The sequence below is a fragment of the Cherax quadricarinatus genome, chromosome 3 (assembly GCF_038502225.1).
Source record: "Cherax quadricarinatus isolate ZL_2023a chromosome 3, ASM3850222v1, whole genome shotgun sequence".
NCBI classification, from domain to species: Eukaryota; Metazoa; Arthropoda; class Malacostraca; order Decapoda; family Parastacidae; genus Cherax; species Cherax quadricarinatus.
The window spans coordinates 21731737-21744534 of record NC_091294.1 but is presented as its reverse complement, the minus strand read 5'-3'; the positions used below and the strand labels follow the sequence as shown (position 1 = coordinate 21744534).

General features: G+C 37.4%; 1 protein-coding gene and 1 long non-coding RNA gene across 4 annotated transcripts in view; one reads left to right on the top strand and one right to left on the bottom strand.

Annotated features, from left to right (window-relative positions):
* The window catches only part of E(z) (histone-lysine N-methyltransferase E(z)), a 442429-nt gene that overhangs the window by 85241 nt on the left and 344390 nt on the right, over positions 1 to 12798 (bottom strand). For all 3 annotated transcript variants that reach the window (XM_070090649.1, XM_070090671.1, XM_070090660.1), the window contains 2 exons: positions 6133 to 6337; positions 4816 to 5117 (listed from right to left, as the gene is read on the bottom strand). In XM_070090649.1, the coding sequence (XP_069946750.1) occupies positions 4816 to 5117; positions 6133 to 6337 (507 nt within the window). The remainder of the gene's footprint in view (positions 1 to 4815; positions 5118 to 6132; positions 6338 to 12798) is intronic.
* The window catches only part of LOC138853521 (uncharacterized), a 200757-nt gene that overhangs the window by 66656 nt on the left and 121303 nt on the right, over positions 1 to 12798 (top strand). Inside the window, exon 2 of the long non-coding RNA XR_011392700.1 lies at positions 12299 to 12471. This is a non-coding gene — a long non-coding RNA (uncharacterized lncRNA). The remainder of the gene's footprint in view (positions 1 to 12298; positions 12472 to 12798) is intronic.

Sequence of the window (12798 nt, the reverse complement as noted above, 5' to 3'; positions counted from 1 at the left end):
AATGCTAGGAGGTCATCATAATGCTTGCTTAACCCTTTGAGGGTCGACAGGTCCTCTCCGAAACTCGTTCTCAGGGTCGGCCAAATTTAAAAAAAAAAAAAAATTATTTTCTCTTATGAAAAGATAGAGAATCTTTTCCCGATCATAAAGACACCAAAAGTTTGAAATTTGATAGAAAACTTACGGAATTATGCTCTCGCAAAGTTAGCGGTCTCGGCTATGTTTACGCATCGGCGATTTTGCCCACTTTGAGCCTCATTTTCGGCCAATTTCACTGTACTAGTCGACAAAAAACATGAATATTTCGCTAGAACTCCATTTTTTCTATCGAATGGGTGCAAGAAACCACTCATTCATGAAATTCAACTATCCAGTACAGTGGTCAGAATTTAGCAATTTTGCCAATTTCACACAAATTTCAAAAGATGCCAATTTCCGAATAGGGTCCAGAATAAACAAGAAAGACATTCCTGGCACTAAAATGACATTTCCTCTAGTCATTAGTCATGTCTCAAGGCCCCTCTTATATTCTTTTGCTTTCCACTTTGAATTTTTATTTTCACAAAAAATATAAGATTTACTGTTATGCAGACTACTGCATTAGTGTAAAAAATGGTATAATAATTATTGGTGCACTTGTGAAAGAATATTAGACTCACCAGTTGACGTGTATTGCACGCTTGGCACGATTTGTTTACTTTTGAAGTTTGCTAAAAATCGAACATTTCTGCTACTTTGAGCTCAATTTCATGGCACCTTTCTTCGTAAAACCAGTCAAAATCATCTCAATTTCTGTAATATGTCTTCCATTCTATAAAATGAGACCAAGAAAACTAGAATACAACAATAAATACCATACGAAAATACACTGCAAAGTCGCTGATTTATTCCAAAAAAATGGTCAAAGTTTTTTTTTTCTCATTATGCACTGTGTGCTGCAGGATTTTTTTTAGACTGTGCACACTGACCACACAGACCCATTCTTTCATATGAAGGCCTACCAGCTTTCTCCCACTAGATTTGAGGCCGCTAGAATTTATGCGTACTAGTACGTCAAAAACCCCTACGCGTAAGACGTACTAGTACGACGAAAACCCTCAAAGGGTTAAAGATCTGATATTGTAGTTAAAGACAGTTATGTTGTTGTTGGCTCTGAGAAGTGCCTTTGATTGTTCTGCTGTGTAGTAATTACAGTAACTGTTTGAATCATTTAAGTCATTAAATAAGAGGTTGGTATCAGGATCAATGCTTGTAATCATAAGATTTGTAGTGAATCTATAGTTAGAATTAAGTAAAAACTAAAGTAAATATTCTAAAGCTAAAAAAAAATATCACCTGAATTATTTAACAAATGTAAAAATAATGAGCTAAGGTAGTTTTTTAAAGCTAAAATAAAGGAGACAATATAAAAGGGACTAAAATAATTTGTGGTGAACAAATATAGTGATGATCAAATAATGGAGCTTGGGAATATGATAGTAGGTAGTACTATAAAGGTAATTCTTTAAAGTTAGAATTATAATATAAAATTATAATATAAAAGGGACTAATATAAGTTGTGGTGAACAATAAAGTGGTAATCAAATAAATGAGCTTTGGAGTATAATGGCAAAATAGTGAACTTATTAACTTTAGCACCTGAGAATAGCACCTTGATTATTTTAACAATTGTGAATATATGAGCTAAGGTAGTTATATAAAGCTAAAATAAAGGAAAAAAAAATATATAAGGGACTACAATTAAGTAATGGTAAACAAGTTAAATAGTCAGATAGTCACTGTGAAATAATATTGGTTTAGGAGTAAGATCTGATTTGTAATATTAAATAAGTTGAGCAGTTTATTGCACAATAAAAAGTAAAAAAAAATGAGGTAGTTGGTACTAGCTAGCAAAAGATAGTTTTGGTACTTGCAAAAAAGTAATTGGAATATACACTAATTGCACACACAATAAAAAGTGACTAAAAAAACAAGTAGTGGTAAACAAAATTAAATGGACAGGTAAGAACAATGAATAATATTAATTTGGAGTAAGATTTGACTTGTAACATAAAATTATGAGCAATTAATAGCAGTAAGAAAGTAAAAAAGTATTGGAGGTAGTTAGCATTAGCTTGTGATGAAAAAAATAATAAAAACAATAATGCACAATATAATAGTAAGGTACACTATATGCACCACACGTATATATGTATTAACAGCACTTATCTAATCTGTTACAGAAATGACAGCTTTTCTAAGGAAGGTAGAGAAATTGTGTTCGTTTGAGATAGTATATTGTTGTCCTGTTGATTTTTTCCTTACTAGTATTTTCCCATCTCGCGTGAAACACTGATGTATTTTGTTTTCCTGTTTAAGTTTTCTCAGCCTGAACAGAAGGTTTTGACGTTTTCTTGTTAGACACTCATTTATGTACACTCCATTTTTCATTGTAATTGCTGATTTAATTAGGTCCTTTCTTTTATCGTATGAATGAAGTCTGATCATTATACTGTGTTTACTTCCTGGTTTTCCTAACAAACGTGTTTCTTTGATTTCATTGTTTTGCACGATGACTTGTACGTGGTCCTGTATTATCCTGACAGCAGTTTCTTTGCACTGAGCTTGTGTTATATCACTTGGAATGTGTGGACTGTTTATTATAACTGTATCAGACAACTTATCTTGTTCAGTTTTGTCGTCTTGGAAATCAAGGTATTCATTTAGTCGAGTGTGCATGTTCTGATTCCAGTCCTTGATTGCTTCTTCAACCTTCATATTTATTGTAGTTATTTGTTTGGTGTGACTGGCTATAGCTGCTTTCAGAGTATTTTCTGTGTCAACACTTCCCGATGTAATCTTCTCTTCAAGGTTTTGGATCTTGTTCTCGAGGTTGGTTATCTTGGATTCTCGTCGCTCGAGTGTTGCTTTGATATCTTTGATTTCGTTTTCTAGAATTAGTTTTTCTTGACCCTCCACAAACTCTACCCAAACAGACTCTGTTACTGCTCCATCTATTTTTATACCTGTTTTTATGCAACAATTAATATTTTCTCAAACATACAATGCAACTCCTCCCCCCTTCCCATTACATCTATCCACATTGAACAACTTAAATCCCTGAATATTACACTCAGCAGTCATATCCCGACTCTTTAAATCATACCACGTTCCAGTTAATGCAATGATATCAAAGTTCCCAGCATATGCTACCAAACGTAGTTCATTAATTTTATTTCTTGCACTTCGACTGTTAGCATAAAATACCATCATATGTTTTTTCTTCTGCACATTTTTCCTATTCATCTTTGTTTTTACACAATTTCTGAAATTATCATTACCCAGAGTTACTCCATGACAGTTACTATTAAGGTTCTTAATATCAGAGCATAAGTCAATATATCCATACTCATTATTTATCATTTCTAAACCCATACCTCTAACTAATCCTAGTTTAAAGTCCTAACAACCCCCTCAACTGAGTTAGCAAGAAAACCCACACCTGCCCTGGATAAGTGAACCCCATCCCTGGTATACATGTCATTTCGGCCATAGAAGCTGTCCCAGTTGTCAATGAATGGTACTGCATTATCCTTACAGTGTTTATCCAGCCAACAATTAATACCAATTGCTCTGGACAACCATTCATTACCAAAATGCCACATATAACCATTCATTACCAAAATGCCACATATAACAGGGCACCCCCCCCCTTCTTCCTAATTATGTCTATAGCTGTCCTAAACTTTCTAACTAAATCCTCACTTCTACGCTTGCCTACATCATTGCCTCCAGCACTGAGGCAAATAATAGGATTGATCCCATTTCCATTCATGATGTTGTCAAGCCGTTCATGATGTTGTCATTTGTTCCTCCACAAATGTTTGCACCTCACTCCACTTTGCACAAATGTCTTTAATCTTTGAAGAAGGCACCTGTTTCCCTCTCTCTCCTCTTCTGAAGCAATTTCCTCAGCTGGTGTACATAAGAAAGCTGGAACACCGCAGCAGGCCTGTTGGCCCATACTAGGCAGGTCCTTCACAAACCATCCCACTAACAGAATTGTGTTTGCCCAACCCAATTTTCACTGCTCCCCAAGCAATAAGCTTTGATAATTCTATTCACTCATGCACAAGTCCCACTCATATCAAATCGTGTGTGTGGGAAAGTACCCTGTCTGGTATGTGGGGAAGTACCCTGGCTGGTGTATATAAGAAAGCAGGAACCTCCGTACTCGAACTTAATTCTTTCCAGAAAGGTGTTTGAGTGCTGATCTGTTCAAGTATCGAAAAAAATTTTCCCAATCAAATTTCTTTTTGGTTGGCTGTTATCACTAATCTTCATAGGCCCCATGGTGACTTATTTATACAAATAATATAAAAAATACAAAAAATGTGAAGAAACATGAAATAGTCTACAGCGAAGTTCTGGCAGGTTGTGTTTGTTTGGTTGAGTGCCAAGCTTTGTTCAAGTAGCGAGCTGTTCAAGTACTGAGGTTCCACTGTATATATGTTCTTTCATCTTTTCTTCTTTGTCCTCTGTCATTCTACTCCTCTCATCCCTTGTTCATGAAGAAAAATCTCTACTACTTTGGTCAAATAAAGGGGAGTTGGGAGTGCTGGGCTCTTAGTCTGGCCAACACTCTAGGAAAGAGCATCCATTCTTCTAGGGTAGGACAACCCTTCCCTTCAAACAATTGTTGTTAAAACCACTCCGCTGCATTATGATGAACAGATGTCAAAGGTTGATGGAAGAGAAGGAATGAAAAAAAATAATAGGAAACATATCAGAGTATAATAACTCAGTACTGTATTATGCACATGTGAGAATATTTACCTGTTGACAAGTTTTAGTGAGGATGGCTTGGGAGATGGCACAGTAATTGTTGAGGAAGACTTTGTGCAGCACACGGAACATAGAAGCCTCTGAACCCAGCCACGTCACCAGGTTGTAAGGCTCTGTTGCATCTGATAATTTGACTGTCAGACTCTCAAGGGTGAGTGGCTTAGTGTAAACATATTTATTGTTTGTGCGAACAACATCTGAATCTGTGCACACCACTCTTTTATTGTGCATGCTGCCCAGACTTCCATTGCCGTTCACTGACAAGACTGATGTTTTGCACTCAAACTCAACACCTGTGAAGTGGTGTATAATGTAAAACTTAGTCTGGAGTCAAGAACAGGATGAATCTAACAAAAACCTACACAAAACAATATGTAATACCTAGTATAAAGAGGTCAAAAGTTACTCATGTCCAGGAGTCAAAAGTTTCTACATAGAATCAGCTTCAATTTTTTTCCTGCATAGGTGAAAAAATATTGTTAGATACAGTAAAACAATTACTGTAAATTAATTATACCTGAGTCAATAACTTGTTTTATATTGTTAATAATATTAAAGTTGTACTAGGATAAGGCACTGACTTACTGCTTGTAGAAATATAAACACAAACACACACACAGAATGGAATGACAAGCAAAAAAGCCAACAAATGGGGTACAACGAACACATTTAGCAAGGCTCGTCTTTACTGGACAACATTATATTAAAGAGTACATTACAACTTTGTCCAATAGTAGTAAATCCTCATCCTGGTAAATGTCTTTGTTTTGACCCCAAACAAACTACAATTTATCCATACTTTACTGTCAATATTCCTCTATTAAAAGGATAATTCCCAAAATATGAATATGTATATAATTCTACAAGACTAAGGGAGTGATTATCTCTTTTTCTACAGTCTTCCCTGTATTGTACTGATAAAGCCACAAGTTGGCAGTATTTTTAAGCATAAAGACACCCAGATGTTGGACACATCTTATTCATCATGAACATAAAAGTGGTCTGTTGTTTCAGTGTGTATAGTATGCTCAATAGTATAGTTTGGTACACTTTCACCATTGTCTAATGAGCCAATACTTACACATTCTTTTATACCATACTATGTTGGTAGAGTTTCTTGTACCTTTGGTACACCATTAATTTTTTGAACGGTCCATGCTTAGAGGATCAAAATGTATCATGAGCATGCATGATAGCTAGAATTATTGATATGCAAACTCTTGCATGATCATAGTTAATATTTTCAAATTCATGTAAAATACATCTTTTTTCATATACTAAACAAACAGCATTATCAAAAAAGCTTACAACTTGTACTGGTCTTATCTATTTTTCGGCCGCTCATCCTCATGCTGTCATTACTGTCCTCTGAGCTTGCCTCATTTCCAGAATCTACGGATGCATGTTTTCGGATCTTTCGAGGTTTGGCATCATTGGACGATTCATTGTCATCTCTCAGTTTATCAGAGGAACAGGAAGATGCTGTTGCGACCATTTTTTCTTTGGCATCGGGCTATTGTGGCAAGAAAGACAAATGAGAGAAATTATATTAGTATTCTTAATATACAAATAAAATTTATTTTCAATAAATTATAAAATTAATCTTTTAAATGTCTCCTACATATACATGTACATACATTTATGAGGACAGCAGCAATTGCATATAAATATGTCTTAACCCTTTGACTGTTTTCGACGTATAAATACGTCTTACGAGCCAATGTTTCTGACGTATATATACTCAATAATTCTAGCGGCTTCAAATCAAGCGGGAGAAAGCTGGTAGGCCCACATGTGAGAGAATGGGTCTGTGTGGTCAGTGTGCACCACATAAAAAAAATCCTGCAGCACACATTGCGTAATGAGAAAAAAAAAACTCTGATCGTTTTTTTGGAATAAAACGCCGACTTTGAGGTGTATTTTCGTATAGTATTTATCGTTGTATTCGCGTTTTCATGGTCTTAGGTGATAAAATGGAAAACATATTACAGAAATAGAGATGATTTTCATTACTTTTACGATGAAAACGACCTTGAAACTGAGCTCAAAGTAGCGGAAATGTTCGATTTTTACCAATGTTCAAGAGTACATAAATCACACCACACGTCCAATACACGTCAACTGGGGAGTCTAATATTCTTTCACTAGTGCACTGATATTATTTATACCATTTTTACAATAATGCAGTCGTCTGCATAACAGTAAATTTTGTATTTTTTTGTATGAATAAAAAATCAAAATAGAAAGCAATAATAATATAAGAGGGGCCTAGAGATGTGACTAATGAACAGAGCATATGTTATTTTAGTGCCACGAATGTCTACCTTGTTTATTCTGGACCCTATTTTGAAATTGACATCTTTTTTATTTTGCGTGAAATTGGCCAAATTGCCAATTTCTGACCACCATATTGGGTAGTCCAAATTAGTAAATGGGAGGTTTCTTGTACTCAGCTGATAGACAAAATGGAGTTCTAAAGAAATAGCTATGAGTTTGGTCAACTGGAACAATGGAATTGGCTGAAAATTGGGCTCAAAGTCGGCGAAATCGCCGATACGCATATGTCGCCGAGACCGCTAACTTCGCGGGAGCATAATTCCACGAGTTTTCGACCAAATTTCGAACTTTTGGTGTCATTACCATCGGGAAAAGATTCTCTATCATTTCATAAGAAAAAATAATTTTTTTTTTTTTCAAAAATTGAGCGACATAGAATGACAGTTTCAGAGAGGGGCCTGAAACAGTCAAAGGGTTAATCATTGCACCATCAAATACGCTGTGTATGCCTGGAGCATACCTGGAGAGGGTTTCAGGGGTCAATGCCCCCGTGGCCTGGTCTGAGACCAGGCTTCGTGGTGGGTCAGGGTCTGATCAACCAGGCTGGCCACACGCAAACTGATGAAAACCGTAAATTTTGACCTAGACAAGAGAGAATGGGTCTATGTGGTGGATTTGCACAGTATAACAATAAAATCCTGCCCTATGCAGTTCCAGATGGGAACAGCTTATCCCTGACTGTGTGTATGGGTTAAATAACAACTTTAAGGCATCTTATAAGGCAATTTTCATGGCTTTTTTGGCAATTTTTTGGTGTCAATTGATAGACAGGAACACATACTAGTGAAATGGAGACAAGCAGAATGAATTAGGCCTCAAAACAGCAGAAACATCTTATTTCTTGGTGATCTTCCCGAGGAAGGGAAGAGGCCCCCCCTTTTCCACCCTGTCTGTTTAACAGGCTTTTACAACATCTGCCTCAACTAGTGCAATGGCTTAAACCATGACCAATTATTCTAGGTTATATTTTATTAAAAGGTAGATGAGATACAAGGAAAATTGATACAGCAAGTAAGAGAGATGTGAAGGAGGAGGCAGTTAGGGTAAGATATAAACAACTACTGAAGGATAGATGGGCTAGTAAGAGTTTAGGCAATGAGGTTGAAGATGTATGGTGTAGGTTTAAGAATGTAGTGTTAGAGTGTTCAGCAGAAGTTTATGGTTACAGAAAAGTGGGTGCAGAAGGGAAGAAGAGTGATTAGTGGAATGATGTAAAGAGAGCAGTAAGAAAGAAAAAGTTAGCATGTGAGAGGTTCTTACAAATTCGAAATGATGCAAGGGGGGAGGAGCATATGGAGAGATAGAGAGAGGTTAAGAGAGTGGTGAAGCAATGTAAAAAGAGAGCAAATGAGAGAGTGGGTGAGATGTTATCAATGTATTTTGTTGAGAATAAGAAAAAGTTTTGGAGTGAGATTATTAAGTTGAGGAAGCCTAGGGAACGAATGGATATGATAGTTAAAAATATGAGAAGCGAGTTAGTAAATGGAGAGGTAGACGTATCAGGAAGATGGAGGGAATATTTTGAGAAATTGCTATATGTTGATGAAGATAGGGAAGCTGTGATTTTGCATATAGGGCAAGGAGGAATAACATCTTGTAGGAGTGAGGAAGAGCCAGTTGTGAGTGTGGGGGAAGTTCGTGAGGCAGTGGGTAGAATGAAAAGGGGTAATTCAGCTGGGACTGATGGGATAAAGATAGAAATGTTAAAAACAGGTGGGGATATAGTTTTGGAGTGGTTGGTGCTTTTATTTAATAAATGTATGGAAGAGGATAAGGTACCTAGGGACTGGCAGAGCGCATGCATAGTTCCTTTGTATAAAGGCAAAGGGGACAAAAGAGAGTGCAAAAATTATAGGGGAATAAGTCTGCTGAGTATACCTGGTAAAGTGTATGGTAGAGTTATTATTGAAAGAATTAAGAGTACGATGGAGAGTAGGACAGCAGATGCACAAGGAGGCTTTAGGAAGGGTAGGGGGTGTATAGCCCAAGCATTTACAGTGAAACATTTAGGTGAACAGTATTTAGATAAGGGTAAAATTGTTTTTGTGGCATTTATGGATTTCGAAGAGGCGCATGACAGGGTGGATGGGAGGGCAATGTGGTAGATGTTGCAAATGTATGGAATAGGAGGTAGGTTATTCACAGCAGTGAAGAGCTTTTATGAGGATAGTGACACTCAGGTAGGCCTTAGACAAGGATATGTGATGTCACCACGGTTGTTCAATATATTTATGGATGGGGTTGTGAGAGAAATGAATGCTCGGGTGTTGGCAAGAGGCATGGGGTTAAAAGATAGACTTTAACACGAAGTGGGAGTTGTTACAGTTGCTCTTTGCTGATGACACTGTGCTTTTGGGAGATTCTGAAGAAAAGTTGAAGAGGATGGTGGATGAGTCTGGTAGGGTATGTAAAAGAAGAAAATTGAAAGTGAATATAGAAAAGAGTAAGGTGATGAGATATGTATTCAGATACATGGAAGCAAAGAGGAGAATGTATGAGAATATAGTTATACCAACACTTATATGGGGGTGAAGCATGGGTGGTGAATGTTGCAACAAGGAGAAGGCTGGAGGCAGTGGTGAGGTATCTGAAGGCAATGTGTGGTGTGAATATAATGCAGAAAATTTGTAGTTTGAAAATTTGGAGGAGGTGAGGGATTACCAAAACTATTATCCAGAGGGCTGAGGAGGGGTTGTTGAGGTGGTTCAGACATGCGGAGAGGATGGAATAAAATAGAATGACTTCGAGAGTACAGTAGACCCTTATATTGCATGAATTTTGTTGGTATGTTTTGGTTATTACTACTGAAAAATTGTGGTATAGTTTTATACAACATTGTAAAATTAATTTAACACAGTTCGGTTTGCAGGAGGGGAAAAAATTTGGATGGACTCTGATTCAAACCTTTCGCTTCTTATGACCAGAGTCTTTGGTAAGATGGGTAAGGAAGAAGGATGGGTAAGGACAGAAATATTGGAAAAGGGTGGGAGGGGGAGTGAGGTAGGATATAAAAGAGAAGTGGCCCAACCACTTTGGTGCAATTTAAAATGTGTATGTGTAATAACAGAAAATTCTTGAAGGGGTATAATACTAACCCATCAGAGTCACATAGACATAACAGATATATAGGTACATGACTCTGAATGGTAGTAGATATACAAGTTGCAATTGCTTTTTTTTTGCGATTGCATAACAAATATTTAAACGGCAAGGCAAAGCGGTAATTGTCTGCAGAACTGATGAAGAATTGCTTGACATGTTAGTTTCTCTCAAGGTGGTGTCCCGCCATAGTAAGTGTAGCGAGTTTATATCAGTAGATGTAAAAGTAGAAATGTTATACAAGATGTCTCCCTAATTAGGGGCGATAATTTTCTTAGTAGACATAGATATCAAATTGGGGAGGAGTATGGAAGAAGTGAATGTTTTCAGATACTTGGGAGTTGACGTGTCGGCGGATGGATTTATGAAGGATGAGGTTAATCATAGAATTGATGAGGGAAAAAAGGTGAGTGGTGCGTTGAGGTATATGTGGAGTCAAAAAACGTTATCTATGGAGGCAAAGAAGGGAATGTATGAAAGTATAGTAGTACCAACACTCTTATATGGGTGTGAAGCTTGGGTGGTAAATGCAGCAGCGAGGAGACGGTTGGAGGCAGTGGAGATGTCCTGTTTAAGGGCAATGTGTGGTGTAAATATTATGCAGAAAATTCGGAGTGTGGAAATTAGGAGAAGGTGTGGAGTTAATAAAAGTATTAGTCAGAGGGCAGAAGAGGGGTTGTTGAGGTGGTTTGGTCATTTAGAGAGAATGGATCAAAGTAGAATGACATGGAAAGCATATAAATCTATAGGGGAAGGAAGGCGGGGTAGGGGTCGTCCTCGAAAGGGTTGGAGAGAGGGGGTAAAGGAGGTTTTGTGGGTAAGGGGCTTGGACTTCCAGCAAGCGTGCGTGAGCGTGTTAGATAGGAGTGAATGGAGACGAATGGTACTTGGGACCTGACGATCTGTTGGAGTGTGAGCAGGGTAATATTTAGTGAAGGGATTCAGGGAAACCGGTTATTTTCATATAGTCGGACTTGAGTCCTGGAAATGGGAAGTACAATGCCTGCACTTTAAAGGAGGGGTTTGGGATATTGGCAGTTTGGAGGGATATGTTGTGTATCTTTATGTGTGTATGCTTCTAGACTGTTGTATTCTGAGCACCTCTGCAAAAACAGTGATAATGTGCGAGTGTGGTGAAAGTGTTGAATGATGATGAAAGTATTTTCTTTTTGGGGATTTTCTTTCTTTTTTTGGGTCACCCTGCCTCGGTGGGAGACGGCCGACTTGTTGAAAAAAAAAAAAAAAAAAAAAAAAAAAAAGACATAGAAGGGTTCTGGTGTTACTCAATCATCCTCATTTGCAGGGAGGTTGCTCAAGATCATTGGTCGATGGTAATTGTCTTTATGGATGAAGCGACGCACCCTCTGTGGGAGAGTCCTTCTTTGGGTCCTGTGAGGAGGAGTATTAATGATATAGTCAGTGGTATTTTCAACTTGGAGAGGATGTTCTGTATTTAGTATGTAGAGTTCTTGCATTGCATAGAGTTGTCTCTTCTTCAGCATATCAAGGCATACATTTAAGGCAGTAATATCCTGTTGTACATGTAAATCTGCCATTTTGACTCTGTCTCTCCTCCTGGTACCTTTAATAAAGCGGAGAGCTCTATTCTGGACCCGTTGCAACTGTAGCATGTTGGTCTTTGTTAACGTCATTGGGACACATGGGTATTCGAGTATAGGTTTTATCATCATTTTATACAGATGTTTTTTGACATGTGAAGGGGCTTGATTAAATCTAAAGAGACTGCTAAGACCAGCTTTGGCTATCTTGATGTTTTTATTGACGTAAGATGATGAGTGGAGCAGCCTGTCTATTTCATATCCCAAGATCTTGTTAGGATTTATAATGGCTACAGGTGTACCTCTGATGGAGATGCCCCCCTTTTCTTCGATGGTTGATGCAAAACATCCTATCGTGCTAACCAGGACTTTGTCAGGGTTAGTCGTAATTCTCCATTTCTTTCCCCAACTGAATGTTCGATGAAATTCAATATTCATTTTTTCTATGACTCTTTCATATTTGTATTTTCCTGTTACAGGAGTTGACGAGACGACATGGATAACATCATCTGCAAATTGCGTTATAACTGTATCATTAAATTCTGGTTGAGGAAGATCATTCACATAAATATTGAATAGAATTGGACTAAGACAAGAACCTTGTGGGACACCAGCTGTTGGTATAAAAGGCTCTGCTGACCTGCCATGAAAGGTAGGAATGATTTTTCTTTGAGTTAAGAAGTTATATATAAATCTGAAAAAAGGTCCAGTTATGGTCAGGTAGGTCAACAAGTTTGTATATAAGACCATCATGCCATAAGCTATCAAAAGCTTCATGAACATCTCTGGTGGCAATTAGGGCAAGATTGCCCTGATGTTTCAGACTCGCTACAGTATCAAAAATAATATTTATTGCATGATGGGTACCTCTATGTGTCCTAAAGCCAAACTGTTTTTCAGTAAAAAGGTGGTTAAACTCCATATAGTAATTCAGTCTGTTGGAAATGACGTTTTCAAGAATTTTCCCAGTGACTTCAAG